Source organism: Octodon degus, unplaced genomic scaffold (genome assembly GCF_000260255.1).
Source record: "Octodon degus isolate 3935 unplaced genomic scaffold, OctDeg1.0 scaffold00062, whole genome shotgun sequence".
Classification (NCBI taxonomy): Eukaryota; Metazoa; Chordata; class Mammalia; order Rodentia; family Octodontidae; genus Octodon; species Octodon degus.
The window spans coordinates 950,481-968,930 of record NW_004524638.1 but is presented as its reverse complement, the minus strand read 5'-3'; the positions used below and the strand labels follow the sequence as shown (position 1 = coordinate 968,930).

General features: G+C 37.4%; 1 protein-coding gene across 2 annotated transcripts in view; it reads right to left on the bottom strand.

Moving 5' to 3' along the window:
- The window catches only part of Adcy8 (adenylate cyclase 8), a 241,015-nt gene that overhangs the window by 180,607 nt on the left and 41,958 nt on the right, over window positions 1–18,450 (bottom strand). For both annotated transcript variants that reach the window (XM_004634413.2, XM_012515414.2), the window contains exon 2: window positions 3,626–3,775. In XM_004634413.2, the coding sequence (XP_004634470.1) occupies window positions 3,626–3,775 (150 nt within the window). The remainder of the gene's footprint in view (window positions 1–3,625; window positions 3,776–18,450) is intronic.

Below are 18,450 nucleotides of genomic sequence, written 5' to 3'. Positions count from 1 at the left end.
AACTTTATTAAGAAAGAAATAGCAATGAGATAGTTTCAAAACAGGTTAGTAGGACAGTTACAATAATTAATACATTGCATATTGTCTTCATAGTAGTTACTCATAGCACAAGATGCAAACATGATATCTTTGTCTAAACACTATTAGTACAAATGCTTCTTCTCAGTGAACTGCAAGTAGCTTATATCTATCCTAACTATTTTGTATATACATATACATATATTTTCACTACAAAATAGTCATTTATATCCCCTTTTTTTGTTTAGTTTTGTCGGAGATGGGTATTCCATTGCCATTTAAATATTGTAGGTACATGAATTCAGCAAAGTAATGCAAGATAGTCCAGTAGTCTATGATAGTAGTGGGTTATCCACAGAACTGGCAATGTCAGAAGTTGTTGGCTTGAGCCTTGTACAACTCAGCATATTAATAAGGACATGTCAACTTAAACAAGCCAATTCATAATATTTTCCCCAGTGTGCCCTCTTGGGACTGAGCTATGTTGGCTGACTCATATAAATAATTACACACAGTAATGCCAACAGAGTCCTCACTGAGTTGCAAGGGCATTGTGCTCTGTATTTCTGTTAGGGAGATTCTTCAGGCAGGGTATTATTATCCCCTAGCTGTGGATGGAGAAGTGAAGCCTCCGATTTTGCTTAAGCTCACTAAAATAATAGCTAAGCAACCATCCACATCCTCAGCAGTCTCGTTTGAAAGTCTCTATCTTTTCTGAGAGACTACACTGCCTGTCTACCACCGAGAAAAGTTCCCAGGGATAATGGAAACCGGCAACAGAGATCAAATGACAACGGAAAGTAACTTTAGCACCGAGGGATAGAGTTAGCTATTTCAGCTACTAGGGGGACAAGAGGTTGTCAGTAAGCTAGGAATACTTGATCATAGCTGTGAACATGGGATGACAAGAATCCCACGACATCTTTTACTAAGTCGTCTAAATAAAGAACTTTTAACCATTGAATCTCTTTATATTCTCATCCATACAAACTATAAGGTTGATTTCAAATTTTATATTGCTTTATACTTCTTTTTCTAATGATAACGATACTGCTCTATGTATAAACAAGAAATCTACAGCTGGGATTTAAGAGGCTTAAATGATTCAATTCAAAATTAATAATGATGTGATACAACTTCTGGTGGTCTTTTGACTACATTTAAATGAACTCTTCTTAGCTTTGGGAACCTAGAATTTTGTTTGCTTGTTTGTTTTTGTAGTACTGGGGATCAAACTCAGGACCTTGTGTTTTCTAGGCAGGTGGTTATATCACTGAGCTACCTCCCCAGCCCCTTTCTCTCAGTTTTGTATTATTGTTTCCTTCCTGCTTTTACCAAGTTTCACCAAGTTGCAAAAAATTAAGTTGCAGGGATTACTGAGGACCTCTCAACCGTGTTAGATTACCAGATCAAAGTGGTTCCAAAATGCTGAATGTGAAACAGGAAAAGAGAAGCAGGTCTTACGGACATGATACAGCAATAATTCTCATTGCTTCCAATATTTAATAAACACTGAGATGCCTCCCAGAGAACCTACTCGTAGCTCAGCTCTTGTCATCATTCAGGATCAAGAACAGTTGAATAAATTATTAATATGACAGCATTCTCCGAATTGGCACAAGTCCCATGGAAAGAGTGACGTGCCCAATTGGCAACTGCAATGCTTTGCACAGGAACATAACCCACAGTCCTGGGAGGTACACTTGTTTATTGCACAACATGCTTTCTTTCTTGAAGTTTTTGTTCTACATTATTCTAAGAGTTACTCAGAGAAATCACAATAAAACTGTTGATAAAAAGGTTCCACAATTGCTTTCGGCATTACTTTAGTAAGTCTCTATTCAGAATCCCATGATTCCCTGCAGGACCTGAATGCTCAGTCGTGTTCTCTGGGCCTTTGATGACAGCAGACAGTGGGGGAAGGTGAGTCTAGGAGAACTGCATCTACCCTGTCTGCCTTAGCTGGTGTCACAGAGACCTGGACCTGCTCAGTTAAAAGGTCCCTGGTTTTCTGATGGTTTGATCAAATTATGCATGCAAACATGTTGAGTCTTTATTCCTCTGTGATGTCTCAAATTCTAAATCTTACAATTATTATTATTACAGTATACATATACTATACAAATTATTATAGCATATGTATCAAGGCATATATTTAAGAGATAGAGCCTAGTATAGTAGAAATAATACATCTATTATACATAGATTTCTGAAGAGCATATAAATGAGGAGACTACACTAATCTAAAGCCAGTTTCCAAAATATTCCTGATAATCCTCTTTAATAATTATTTTCAGAAGCAATGGTATACATGTATTTTTGAAAGCATGAATAATTTTAATAAGGGCAAATCTGTAGTCTTTGGAAGCTAAACTTATTTTGAAGAAACACAATAGCTGAGACCAGAGCTATTTTTAGTTCTGTATAATATCCTCCTGAATTAGTATGTCCAAGATCCCACTTTATTTCAATCTGTTCAGATGGGAATTTATTGAAACCACTGCCCCCTCGTTCTAATCTGCTTTGTCTACTGTATCCTTTACTCTGAGATTGGTATCAAGCCTGTGGAATTTATTTTGTACCTTGTTAAAAGCTATGTTGGTATAATATTCAAATAACGGAGCTTAACAAAGAAAGGGGATACAGATGAATGTCCATTTCGTATCTGTGTATTCAAAGTGGTTAGGATAGATATATAGTTACATTGTCTTTATGAATAGAATGATTTGTTCTAATGGTGTTTGTAAATAAGATATCATGTCCACATCTTGTATAGCAATTAACCACTAGGAAGAATGCATGCAATGTGTGAATTATTGAAACTGTCCTACCAATTTGATTTGAAACTGTCTCATTACTATTTGTTTATCAACAAAATTATGGGGAAAAAAACTAGGGTGGGTGAAGTGTTAATGATTAGACATGTGTATGAATTTTCTACGAGCTCACTCAATGATTTAAACTCCTGTGCAGTGAAAAACGTTATCACATGATTTGTCTTGTATGAGAAACTGAAAGCATAAATGAATAACAAGGAAAAGATAAACAATAGGAGATAGAGAGATCTTTTTTTTAAGGAGAAGGAGATCAAGAGATTGAGGAAAGGCAGGGGGATTGAAGATGATGAAAAAAGGAATTAAAACATCTTATGTACTTGTACCAACCCCATTGAAGGCATGCAAATATTATGTACTGCAAACATGTACTAATAAAGAAAATGAACTGAAAAATATAATTTAACATAGAAAAAGAGAAACATTTTTATCTGAAATTATAATTTATAGTTTCAAAGAAGGAGGGTCAAAGATAAGGCACTGAAAATTTCTAGGAATTATGACCAAGGCCACAAAACAGATGTGCCTCACAGGTGTCAGAAAACCACTTTGTTACTGCAATCATTTTATTTCTACTTTAAGAACAATTCAGGAGTGTGGAGAATGGGACCAGTCTACTTTGGGATCTTCAAGCCTAGTGGAAATGTTTTAGATCCTGGATCCTCAGAATGAAACTGTGGGAGGACCCCTGCAAGTCAGGATGTCTGGGAGAATGAAAGAGACTCAGAGAGTGATGTGGGCATGACCCACCGCGCAGCCTTTCCGGTCCATACCTGTCTCTGGTTCTCTGTCTCCAGGCGCAACCTGGCTTCTACACACCTCCGAGTCTCCAGGAAGGCCTGGCGCTGGGCTCTGTCAGACAGGTAGCTGATGAAGATTCCAGCTGTGTTCATACACATGAAGAGGACTGCCTGGGCCACCACCTGAAAGAAAATCAGCAACAAAACAAAACAAAGCCCACGATAAGTGCCAGGTATGTATCAGAGAAAAACAATAAAGATTGGCAAATAATAAAATAAGAAAGCAAATAATGATATAGCGGGCCAATGATGCTTATAGTTATTTCTTACCATCTTTATAAACAGAAAAGATGCAAATGATCAAACTAAGATAAAATAAGACAAATGAAGATGCTGATAAAGCCAATCAATAATAAAAGGGAATAATTAACTTTGATGCTAATAAAATATTAATTGAGATGAGGTATTTCTGAAAATACTTCATTACCAAAACTGTTTCTTTAAGAGGAAAGAAGGAAAATTAAATGTGTAGATTAAAAATCTTTCTACAAGAGAAACAACAAGATCCAGTGGTTTAAGCAGAATTCTATATAAACAACTATGGTACAAATCATGGAAATCTTTGATCTTTTCCAGAGAATAGAAAATAGAGACATTTCCTACTCAACTTACATGGCTAGCAGTACACCCTTATTAAAACTAATGTAGTTGGTAATTGCCTATGTTGTAGGGTAATAATAGTAAGCTTTTCTTCTGGAGGGTTAACAACCTAAGTTTGCAGACCAAAAGTTAGAGAAAAAGAAGGGCTGCAAGGACAGCCAACATTTTGGGCTTAACCTTTCAAGGTCAGTGAAGACTCAGGACATAGGAGAACTTGTACTGTTAACATGTAATTCACTTGTATCCCAAACTTTCTGATCAAGGAGATTAAAGTGATTGATGATGTAGAGTGTGCCTAAGGAAAGTCACATGGAGAGAAAACGTTCTCTCAGGCTTCACAGAGAGCAAATTGGTCAAGCAATGGCTGTGACTCATCCACATGGCTGACACTGACAAAGGATTTACAAAGTCTGGTACAGGGTTTCAGGATAAATACTGAGGGGATTTGACTGACCTTATAAGATAAAAAAGTTACATTTCTTGTTATATCGGTTTTGCTTTCTCTTAGTCTTACCCATTCAGCAGAAAAGTATAAAAATGAAGTAAAAAAGTAAAGACATAATATGCTGAGCTGTAAAAGTCTCAAGTCAACAACTTCTGACATTGCTAGTCTTACGGAAAACCCACTACTATTATGGACTACTGGACTATATTGGATTATTTTGCTGAATTCATGTACCTGAAATATTAAAATGACAATGGAATACCCATCTCTGACAAAACTAAACATAAAAAGGGATACAAATGAAGGACCATTTTGTACCTGTGTATTCAAAATGGTTAGGATAGATATATAGCTACCTTTTCTTAATTCAATGAATAGAAAGATTTGTTCTAATAGTGTTTGTGGACAGGATATCATGTCTGCATTTTGTACAATGAATAACCACTAAGATAATATATGCAATGTGTTAAGTATTGAAACTCTCCCGCTAATTGGTTTTGAAACTGTGTCATTGCTATTTGTTTCTCAATAAAATTATTTTTTAAAAAAGAGCACACCAAATAGCAATGACACAATCCTACCTCCCTGCCTTAGATAACTGAGAAGACTGACAAATTATTCACATAATTCTCTATTGGAATAACACTCAAAAAAGAAAACAGACATGCTCTCTGTAATATTTATGACTGTCAGGCTTTGAGACACTTCTCAAGAAAAGTAGAATTTTTCTACTGTGCTTAGAACATGAGCTCTGCTACAAGCAGAGAGTGTATGACGCTAGCTCTGCTCAGACTCAACACTATATCCCCTTACAGTTCTTTGGGCAATCACAGACTGCCCATGATGTGCTCCCTTTGAGCCATAATGTGGACTGTGCATGCCCCCTTGACCTCTTTTTCCTTCCACGGAGATGAGGCTCACTGACATGATACCTGTGTAGAGTCATTCCATCCAAATATCAATTTCTCTTCCAACAGAAACCAGAGAGGGCCCAGACAAGCTGTAGCGCTTGCTAAACCTGGCTCTCACTCAAGTCTTCTTCCAGCAAGCAGCCATGCAGGTGGTGACTGCCACAAGGCCGCGGACATCCCCCTCCACCAGCCAATATTAAAGAATCTGAGGGAGAGGAACTAGATTTTTTTGGTTTTTTTTTTTTTACTGTGCACATAATTACAATCTTATGTTAGATAAACTGTTGCTGTGTCTCTTTTCAATGAAAGGGGGTAGAACACAAAAATAAAAAAAAGAAACTAATATAGTTGGTTTTAAAAAGTAATAAAAGATACATCTCACTGTCATGGAGGGACATTATTATGTACAATAGCAAATGAAATCCATATATATATGTATATATTATAATTTCACTTGATTATATTAATTTTTTCCAGGAATTTGAGGGAGTTTGACATTATCAAATCAACCAGTATAATTCACCATATTTATGATTTTAAAAAATATATCTGACAGATTCATTATATTCAGTTTATTCAATTTAAAAAATTCTGACAAGTGAAGTCAAGTTTCCTAATTGCTATCTAGGACAGCTATTGCAACAAAACCTAAAACATTTAAAACAAACTCATTGGTAGAAGGTTGAAATCATTTGGTTAATGACTAAGATATTAGTTATCAGCAAATGAATTCCTCATTCCCAACTCATAGGACAAAAACTATAAAGATAAATGTTGTAACATTTGGAATGAAATAATTACACTGTCATTATTTGCAGATGAAATGATTATCCATGTGGAAAATTATGAAGTCTCTATGGGAAAATTATTAGAGTGAGTAAAAGTTTAGTAAAGATGCTGAATAAAAATAAAATGTTAATTGCATTCTTACACCCTCATGGGCCCACAAGCAGAAAATGAATTTTCTTTCATATGTATATGTATATGTATATGTATATGTATATGTATATGTATATGTATATGTATATGTATATGTGTATATATATATGTTTATGTATATGTGTGTATCCAAATGTACTATCAAATCATGAGATATCTAGAAATTTATCTATGAAAATAAATGCAAATTTTAATTGAGAAAATAATTAAATTTAAATAATCAAAGGAGACCTAAATAAATGAGACATTACATAATATGTTATGAATAAAAGAGAGTAATAGTGAAATGTTGGGCTGGGGAGATAGCTCTGCAGTCTAAGAGCCTGCCTGGCAAGTGCAAGGACAGGCGTTCGATCCCTGGTCCCTATGCCATGCTGGTCCCACTCCAAGCTAGCCATGGAAACTGGGTGTGGTGGTGCACACCTGTAATCCCAGTGCTGGGAAGGTTGAGACAGGAAGATTACTACAAGTCTGAGTTGTATGGCAAGACCATCTACCAAATAAATAAATTTTAAGAAGATTAAAAAAACGAATAGTGAAATCTCAAATCTCAGTAGGTATTTGCTGCTCAGTAGAATTCAAGATGCGTTTGAAGTTCATATTACAAGGCACACAGAAAAAATTACATAAGTTATTCCTAAAGGAAAAGAAACTGGGGACACATGCAGTAGCAGAGATGGATTCACTGTAACACTGCAGCAGTGGAGGAGCCATGGTGCATACATGATAAGTGCACAGAGATGGATGCAAATAGCCAGGGAATGCAAGCACACAAAATTTACAAGATGGATTCACTGTAACACTGCAGCAGTGGAGGAGCCATAAGTGCACAGAGATGGATGCAAGTAGCCAGGGAATGCAAGCACACAAAATTTACAAGAGAGTTCTATATATTTCAGGGGAAAAGAGATTTTTCAACCAAGGGTATTAAAAATTTTATTCTTCATTTAGCAAAGTAGAATAAAAGTATATTCCTGCCTAATTTCATAAACAGAAATATATATATGCACCTATGTTTATACCTGCACAATTTGTCATAGATAAATCCTAGAAATAACCAGATGCCCATCAACTGAAGAATGGAGAAAGAAGATGTGCTATTTTTACACAATGGAGTATTAAACAGCTATAGAATAGAATAAATTTTGGTCTTTTTTAGGTAAGTGGATGCAACTAGAGAACATACTCTTTAATGAAATAAATCAGAGCTGCATGTGAAAACATCTTATTTTCTTCTTAGTGTGAGAACTTGAAAGAGAAAAAAGCAATCTGCAGGGTACAATAGATACTGGGAAAAGGGAATGAACTCTTTCCAAAAGGAAAGAGTTACTGAGTTGAGGGGAAGGTTAGGATGGAATAGGGGAAAGAGATTTATCTATTTATGTAAGCAGGATGGTTTGGACAACTGTGCTGTGCATTTCCGCTGGTCTATGGAAAGAAGCTGATATATTTAATTTGTTTTGATTCCTTTTTTTCAATTGTACTTTTCCTCTTCTTAATTTCTTATACACTTCTTTCTTTTTTTTCTTCCAATTTTACATGCATATATCTGGTAATATGAATAACTGGTTGGAAGACAACTCTATGTGTTACAACAAATACTATGAAATTCATATTATTTTTTAGGTGAAATTCTGTATCACTTATAATTTTTGTTGTAATTCTCATTTGTTCTCTCTTAAAAAATTGTGATGTATTAAAACACGTCCTACTCATCAGTGAAGATAAATTAGCTATTGTGCATGCATAAGAATGGGTAAGTGTATAAAAATAATGCTGCACAAGAATGTCTGATTCTAATTATCTAATATACAGCCAATGAGACAGCTCAGCAGACTAAGTGTCTTCTTAGACAAGTGCAGGGAGCAGGATTCCATCCTCAGAACCCCACACCATGCTGGCCCAACCCCTGGGCATGCTGAGCCAGCCACTGAAACCAGGTATGTTGGTACATGCCTCTAAACCCAGCATTGGGGAGGCTGAAAACAGGAGGATCACTACGAGTCTGATCTACATAGAGATCTGTACCAAATACATAAAAACCCTAATTATGTAATGTTTTGAAAGAAGCAAAACTAAACAATGTATTTATAGATATATAGGATAGCATATAGCCTTACTTTTTACTCAAGAAATCATCAAGGCTCAAACATTTAATAACATCATATTCTGGTTAAGTTGCAAGGGAAGTAGTCACTTGCATACCTACTTGGGGAACATATAAATTTGGCAACATCTGTAAAAAATGATATTTCTTTTGATTAGCACATTATCTCCACTTACGTTAATGTAACCACTCATGGGCAAAAATCAAAGGATATCACTCCATTGCTTAAAGGTTTGGAAGTAACCTAAATGGTTATAAAGAGGATACGTCAATTATAAATCTACAGTTCAAGAGTGTACTAAGGGAGTAGGGAAGTAAAGGATTAACATTTGCTGTCACTTCATGGCAAGGACTCAGTAAGGTCCTGGATGATTCCAAGAATAGAAGCCAGTCTTGATGTACAATGAGTGCCTGCTGTACTTTTTCTGTGTGTGGCACTTGCTAAAATATACAATCTTTATATGGATAGATAAATTTGTTAATAAAAAAAGTACAATACCAACTATCTCCCGATCCTGACAGCAACTCCTGCTTATTCCTCTTGAAGGTCATTTTTGTATCCCATCCCCCACACTTTGCTTCAACCAGTCTTGCTGGCTCTGTTCCTGTATCAGCTCTTTCCCATCTCTAAGTCATTCCAATTCTGTTTCCTCTGCTGCAGAACATCTTGGTTTCCCAATTCCTCTGACCATCCTGCTCTTTGTTTTCAAAGAGCTGTCCTCTGATCAATGTAAAATTTCCCTACAACCTTTAATTTTTGCACTTTGTACATTTATCACATCATGATTATGTATTTGTCTCCTTGCTCACTTGATGTACACTTGTCATACTTTATCTTTAGCTCTGCCTATACAGAGATGATGTTAGTCTTAGCCTCTTATGCAAAAACCTACAAGGGTGATGTTTGTCTTAACCACTTATGCAAAAACCTCACATCTTGCATAGTAGATAATAAGTGCTCAGCATTGTGCTTATGAATTTATCAGCAATGAATAAGTGCCAAATACTTGATGAATGATCACATTAATAAATTGCGTTCCTATGTCCCACTAATCAACATTTATAAGATGTTAGAACAATGATCTTGCAAAGGCTAATAAAACAGCCAAGAAAATCCTTAACACCACTAATAACAGATAAGTGACAGCAAGAAAAAGGTGAAACTACAGTATGAAAAAAGATAGAGCTATTTCTGGTACAATATATGTAAATAAATACATATGTATTTAAATTCATATATGTAAATATGTGTATTTGAAATAAGAATAAAGTAATCAGGTGAGCAAGGTGTCAAGTTATAGAAGAACACTGATGGCCTCTTTCTTCCTAGGAGCATCTGAAGACTCCAAAAGAGGTGGCTGAGTCTTAGAAGTAGCACAAGATATTCCAACTGAGAGAAAAAAGAACAAAAGCCGGGGTTCACTACTGAGGGAGGAGAACAAAGCCCAAAGTCAGGTCATCCATCCATAAATTCTTGCTTCTTGGTCAGGCATTGATCTCATAAATAAAATTACAAATAAGTCTTTGTATTTTCAGTGTTTAAGGATACTTTAACTATTCAATTACTCTTGCTGTTTTTTAGTAAAACATAAAGAAATAAGAACTATTTCATTGTAGCAGCTTCAGATGTGTGCTTCCAAGAAAAATTACTGAACATTTTTATGACTGTTGAGATTAGGTTGTGTTTTACAATGTCTTCATCCTCCAAGTCTGTCTTGACCCTTGCTATCTCCCTCTCTTTGTAAGCTACCTCATACCCACAGCTTATATGCTAAAGATATCATCATATTGTGTACGGTAGTACACATGAACTATTTGTTGATCATTCTTTTTCCTAACCTTGTGCATATCTGTAGACTACACATGAGACTTTTAAATCTATGAGATAGTTCTAATCTGTTAATTAGAATATTCATGCACAATTATTTATGGTGCATGTTCTATGTGTCAAATTGGTAACATTGCAAAGCAGGTAAATTCCTGCTCTCATTGTAGAAGTGGGAGATGGGCAGTAAAATGTGAGCTAAGTCATACTTAAAGCACAGTAGAGTGGTAGAATATGTGTGTGTGTGTGTGTGTGTGTGTGTGTGTGTGTGTGTGTGTATGGCTCATGTTATGGAGAAAATACTGCAGCATAAGGAAAATAGAAAGTAGTGGAGATGGATTGGGGTGTCGCTTTAGAAAAGTGCCTTTATTAAGATAAGACATTTGAACAAAGGTCTAGAAAAAGTGAGGTCATGAGGTGAGCTCTGACAGGTCATAAAGGAAGAGACCATGAAGGATCATGGTGCCATGAAAAAAAATACTGGCTTTTCTTTCTGTGAGATGAGAAGAATCTGGGTGTCCTGGCACCTGGGGAAGGGTGACCTACGATTTACATGTTCAGAGTTGTGCTAGCTGGTGTGATGAGAACAGACTGCAGAGTGTCAGGCTGGAGCCTGAGAGATAAATTATAGATATTTTCCAAAGGATAAAGGAGGTGGTGAAAGAGGACTGAACCTTGAATATATTTCAAAGGAAAAGATAGTAGGACTCATGGAAAAATTTAATTGTGGACCATGAAACAAAGAGGGGTGATGTAGAAGATCACTGTGGTTATGGATTACATCTAAACTGTTTTTTTTTTTTTTTAAGTCTCTTGTGTTGAGGGGGATGAGATTTGGGGAGGGTAATTGAATCATGGGTCTCTACTCATCAATGGATTAATCCACAGATGGGTTCCTAGCTGCATTTGTTAGTGAGGGGTAGTGCTGAGTTGGGGGGAATGGGTCGATGGGTAGATGCCTTTGGAAGGTATCCCTGTCTGTTTGGCTCTTCTTGCTCCCTTTGCTTCCTGGCTTCCATATGATTTTTTGTTTGTTTGTGTATTTTTGGTCTTTTTGAGGTAAGGCCTTACTGTGCAGGTTCGGTTGACTTTGAACTCACTTTGTAGCGCAGAATTGGACTCACGGCAATCCTCCCATCTCAGCTTCTTAAGTGCTGGGATTACAGGTGTGTGCCACCACACCCAGCCATCTGGCCTCCCTATGTTAAGCAACTTTCTTCCATCATGATATTTCTGCCTTTGAGAAAGCAGGAGCCAAAACAAACTACCTTAAGTTGTGGCTATTAGCTGTTTGTCCCAATGATGAGGAAATAATTAATACACCCAGCAAGTTAATTACTCTGATTGCACATAAGAATTATCTGGAGAGTTAAAAATTTCAAAAGGCCTTGGCCCTATTCAGACCTACTGAACAAAAGAATGCAGCGAGGTGATCTTTAGATCTTTTTATTGGGAGAGCTCCTGTTAACCTGTTAGAATGGATCCCCAGGCTGCATAAGGAGTCTTTCTCCATGGAAGCAACCTGAAGACCACAGATAACACTGAATTTTGACCTCCTTCCTACAGGTCCATCATTCTTTTCAAATTCTGAATTTCCCAAAGGGAGAGCTGTGTCTTTTGTGGCTTACTCTCTTAGCACAGGGACTGGCATCCTAGAGTTGCATACATACCCCTTGAATCTCTCTGACTTGACTTGACCGCATATGAGTGAGTTCCAACTGCCCACCACTTTAATTCAGTTTTGTAATCACTGAAAAGAATAAAGTTGTTACTCTGCTGTAAAAAGCCTGCATAAATCCGTCTGGAGTAAAAGCATTCCTTCCTGCCATCCCCAGCTGCTGTGCCAACCTCGGATATTGGAAAGGCCTTCTCGCTTCCACGCCTAAAGTGAGTGTTTCCTAGTGCTACAGCCGTGTGCACTGCATCATCTGCAGGGAGCATCGCGTCATCTGCAGCTCCAACTACTCAAGCTAGAACAGGCTTGCTTCATTCTAAGCAGGCAGGAGACTCTTTTATTTCTGGATCTCCCGGAATCAACCATTCAGATGTTATTGTATGGAAAGTTCAGCTCTGTGACTGTGACTGTTGGATCTGTCTCTGGAGTTAATTTTAATTTAAAAAATTAGAAAGGAAAGGTAATAAAGGAATGACGCATTGCAATCTGATATTGATCAACTCACATTTAAGTAGATTTCAATATTTTCTTTTATTGATTATGAATACTGATTTATCTTTAGAACAAATGTTTCCTCATAAATTATTGAGGATGTACAAATTGGAACTGGGAGTTAAAAATAGGAAGTATAGTTTAATTGAGTTTATATTAACTGCAGAGCATCTTTCTTAGTATGTTCTTAGTTTTTTTCTTTTTTTTGGTACCAGTGATGGAACATGGGAAATATTGTGCAAATATTCTTAGTTAATCTTGGTGGAGATTCTATTTTACAAAGGAAGGAGCCTAGGTTCAGACATGTTAGGCAAGTTGTCTAAGGTCAAACAGCCAATAGCAAGAAAGATGGGAACTGTGTGGAGGGGTCTGACTTTGAGGAATCCAAGTGAGAGTTGGCTAGCACTTTAAAGAGAACTTTGATAGTGCCCAGGGCCAGGCAAGTGACCCAGAGAGACTTCTAGAGTGGCCCAGCTTTCTGTCACATGGGCAGGCCCAGGCCACCCAAACCACCTGACCCATCACCACAAACCCCATGGCCCTAAACACACACAGAAAAGAAACTCCAACCAAATTGTCCGCATTGTGAATGATAACCTGGTACTGTCACCGAAGCACTGTGCACAGGATTTAATGGAGGCCTGTAGATTATGGCGCCATTCTTCACCTTCTAGCAAGAAAATATTTGTTTTTATTTTCAAATCAATTAGAATTTTGAGCTGATAAATAACTAAACAATAAAGCCTTTAGTTTCTTTAAAAAAGAGACCTTTGATGATCAGAGGAAATGTAGTTCTAGTCAGAAGACAAGGAAATAATTTAGTAGGTAAGAATTAGATAATTCTTGAGCATTTTGCAACGTAAGATGAATATTTTCTACCAGATTATAGGTTTATTTGAAAGATATAGGAAGGTTCTAGGTAAGACAGTGAGTGAATAGATTTATCTTCTGCTTGACTGTGTGAGGTATAACAATTAAAAGAAAAATAACAAACTATATTCAAAAGACAGAAAAAGGGAGAGCTCTAGGAATCAAGAAAGAGGTGACAGAAGAGCTTAAAAGCATGGAGAAGCACAAAAACTCTGCAGAGAAAAATATGAAATATTTTTCAATGTCAACACCACTCCCAGAGGGAAGGGTATTGACTTCATAAGTGTAAGTAAGTTCAGAGAGATCTGAACTAACCATAAAAGAAACCCACCCATGCTAAACCCAATGATCTATTTCAAGCTAAGTTCAAGCATGGGGATTTAGTCTGAAAATGATTCTTACTGCCTAGAAAGATTGGTTTAAAGAAATATCACTACGCATTTCAGGGTGGTGGAACCAGGAACTATCTCGATGAGACACACAGACCATCATAGATGCAGAGGACAAATAAACTCTGGGCCCTTTAAGCTGCTGCTGATTGAAAGCATGATTTGTGTTTTTTTCTGAAGCAGGCAGAACTCGAAAGCTGCTTTTACCAAAACAAAACAAAGCAACAACAAAAAACAGAGACTCCTCACTTGGGCCTACAGATGCCCAACAGGTAACTAAAACCAGAACAAAGCCTGGCTTTCATTTTATGTCTTCTCTAGTACTTTGAATGTTTGGGTTGGATCACTACTCAGACCTGCATAGAGAATATTTATCTGCTAACATTTAAGGTTTATTAGCCTTCAATTCACATTCATCTTCAATACTGAGGACACTGAGATGATATTTACAGAGACATACAACTAGTGGTGGACAGCCAGAAGTTTGTAGTCATTGCCCACAAACCTACGGCCACCTTTGGTTCCAGAAAAATCTCCATACAGCTAAGACCACCCCAAGAAGAAACAGTCATTTATTAGCAACTGGATTAAGCAAAGATGATTTGCAACCAGTATTTACTATCAGGAAAGATAAATGGTTGGAGGGATGGCTAGGGATTGAACACTGGAATCAAATAGAGTGGTCCTTAAATCTCCTTGTTACCATTCATCTATAGAATGACCATGGTCAGTCCCTGCTCTTATTAAAACAGCACATATTAACTAGTTTGCTGTACTGTATACAGAGCTTAACAATTCAGCCCAGTGATTAATAACTTGGGCTCCTAATAATACTCATATGTGAATCTGGCCCAGTTATTTAACTTTTCTGACACTTAAGTGTTCTTGCTTGTACAATGGCAGCACCATACTCAAAATATTAGTGGATATTAGAGGAAAGCAATTAGTAAGAGCCTTACTTCTTATACTTTGTTTTTATACTTTTGGAGATACAGATGAATGTCCATTTTGTATTTGTGTATTCAAAGTGGTTAGGATTGATATATAGTTACATTCTCTTAATGAATAGAGGGATTTGCTCTAATAGTGTTTGTAAATAGGATATCATGTCCGCATCTTGTACAGCAATTAACCACTAGGAAGAGAGTATGCAATGTGTTAATTATTGATACTGTCCTACCAATGTGATTTGAAACTGTCTTATTGCTATTTGTTTCTCAATGAAATTATGGAAAAAAATTAGTAAGAGCCTTCTAACCTCATTCCTACCCCTAACCCTCTTCATAACTGCTGCATAACCGCTCTGTGTGTATTGTCTATTGTTGCAGTTACAGTCATTACTTTTGCTTTTAGATTTTATTTTTGATTGATGTATGATTGCTAAATGTTTGGGTGGTACAAGGCAATGTTTTAAAATATGTTGCACAATAATCAAATCAGGATAACCAGCATAATTATCACTTGAATATTTATATTTCTTTGTGATAAGAATGGTATGTATGTATGTATGTATGTATGTATGTATTTCTTGAGACACGACCTAACTGGGTAATTTAGTTTGGCCTTAAGTTCACTATGTGGCCCATATTGTCCTTGAACTCAGCATTAATCCTTCTGTCTCAGCCTCTTAGTACTGGGATTATAACTATGTGCTATCATACCCAGAAAGAATGCATATTTAAGGGCCAGGGAAGATGCTCAGTGGCATAAGTGCCTGCCTGGCAAGCTCAAGGTCCCAAGTTCAATCCTTGGTACCACCAAAAAAAAAAAGAAATATATTTAAAATCCTCCTTTTGGGCAAACTTGAATTATATAATGCATTACTGTTAACTAGAGATACCTAACTATGCAATAGGACAGTAACACTCATCTCTTCTGCCTAACTTTAACATTGTACTGTTGACCAATCTCTCTTCTTTTTCCCCCTTTAGTCTCATAGGCCTCTGGTAATCACTGTTCTATTCTGGACTTTTATTTTTTTATTTTTTTGTGGAACTGGGGATTGAACTCAGGCCCTTGTGCTTGCCAGGGAAGCACTTATTCTACTGAGCCATCTCCCTGACCCCTATTCTGGACTTTTACACAATTAACTTTTTCAAATTCTCCACATGAATGAGGTTTTATGGTATTTGTCATTCAGTGTCTATCTTATTTCACTTACCATAATACTGTCCAGCTTCATTTGTGCTTTTGCAAATAACAAGATTTCATTATTTCTCTGTGTGTCATGGGGAGACATGAAAATATAAGCCATGATATTCCGCCCCAGCTGCCCAAAGACTCAGGCACATAATTTTATACAGAAAGCTTTTAGTCTGTCTCTAAGAGTTGTCAAGGTCCTAAAAAGTTTCAGCAATCCAAGTCCAAGGCCTTCTCTGAGACTCAAGGAAGATTCTTAGCTCCAAGAATCTGTACAAATGAAAAGAAAGTTAAACACTTCCAACATTCAATGGAACGAGATAAGCATTTCCATTTCAAAAGTTACAAACAGGGTGATGCAAAGGAATGCTGCCAAAGTAAGTCCAAAATCCACTAGGGCAAACATTAAATCTCACAGCTCTTCTTCCAGCTTCACTGGAAATCTGTGGTGAGTTGTGAACTTCAAAGGTTTAGGTGGCTCCTCTTAGGCATGGCAGCCATTGTAGCTCCCATGGCTTTTCTCTTGGGTCGGCTCTGCTGCCTCCTTGCAGTTTTCCTCAGATGATTCATGTTCCTGGCTTCTCCAAACTTCGAGGGTCTCCACTGTACCTTTAGATTCACACTCACAGTTTCACATACTGCCTCTCAGGAGCACACTGCTTGGCCTCCAAGGTTTTCTTCTGAAGTCTGGGCAGAAGCTTTTCTGACCCCACAACTCTTGTGTTCTGCATGCACCTAAAACTAGCACCATGTGGAGCAGTGGCCAGGCTTCCTTTTCTCTTGGCTGTAGAGGTCAAGTGTCTGTGACCAAATTTCAAGGAAACTTCACCTTGAAAGCTTCACCAGGCTGATACTATCCTGGAGGATGGTGCGCTGAGAGTCTCTTCTCATAATTTTTCTTACAGAAAATTCTTTCACTTTTGCAACTAAGAGGCTGCAGAGGCTGGAAACCTGCTAGTTCTTATAATGTCATCAGACCATATTTTCTTTCTTTTTTTGTATTTAGGACAGGGTCTACAGGGTCTCACTATGTAGGTCCGTCTCATAATGATTCTCCTGTTTTCAGCCTCCCAAATTTTGGGATTACAGGCATGTACCACCATGCCCAGTCTCAATTGCTATCTTAGCACGCCTCACCACTGTGCTCTGCCTAAGTAGGCACTTTAGTCTGCTGAGCTATGAGGCCAACCCCAGACCATATTTCCTGTTGTCCTTTTCTTAAACATGTGGCTTTTTCTTGCTAGCCTTTTCAGCAACAAATTTTTCTTCTATTGCATCTTTTCACACCTCAACTTTACTGAAGCTTCCACTCTGGCCAGATGCAAAATGTTTTAAATAATTCTGCTAGGCTCTTTGCTTTTGATTTTCAAAGTAAGCCTGGATAAAAGCCCCAACGATTACCATTGCACTGCCTGAACATTACACTGCTTTGAAATTTCTTCTGCCAGATTAATTAGTCCACTACCCTCAAGCAAGGTCTGTGAACATGAACAAGATGCAGAACAACTTTCTGCCAAGATATGACACATGTTGGCTGGAGTCCAGCAGCCAGTCCAGTCCCTCTTCTAACCAGAAACTTCCAGAATCTGACCTTCACTGGCAATCAGCATTCTGATTTTTTAAGCTCTGACCAGAATCTCCCATCAAGTACAGCCTAAAGCATTGCAACTGTACTTTTTCAGGTGGCAGCTCCAAACCTTTTCTGGCTCTCCTTTCCACAAGCCAGTTCCAAAGGCTCTTGAGCCATATGGCCAGGTACAGTCACAGCACTGACCCCATTTTTCTTGTACAAAATTTGGTGCTAGTTACTTTTTTCACAGCTGAGACAAAATACCTGACACACAAAGTTAAAGGAGGAAAGGATTATTTAGCTCACAGTTGCTAGAGGTTTCAGTCCATAATGGAGTGTCTCCAAGGCAGGATGGTATCACAGAGGGGAAACATGGTGGGCAGAAGATAACAAAGCAATAAGGGATGACCACAGCTTTTTCCATCTATTAGATCTTATCCAGGCTATGTGGGGCTGGGAGCAGTCATACCCTGAATCCTAGCATTGCATCATGAATCAATTTTCGTGTCACACACTTTAGCTACAACCACCTCTGAACAAGCCATGCTTATGACCACAGGCTTTGTGGGGAGACCTAGACACAAGCTATAACAAATGGAAAGGGAATCACAAGATAGAAGAGGATGATAGGAGAGCTGTAAAATGAGAAATGAAGAAAAAAAATGGAAAAAGAGTTTCTACAAATGGGAAGAACAGAGCTGGAGGGAGTAGGAGGGGGTGGAAGGCAGGAAATACAAAAACTATTTAAATTGTCCTGTGCACTTGGACAAATTCCCTCACAATAAATATAATCATTATGAACCCCAAAATGTATTAATCAAAAAGTTAAAATTATT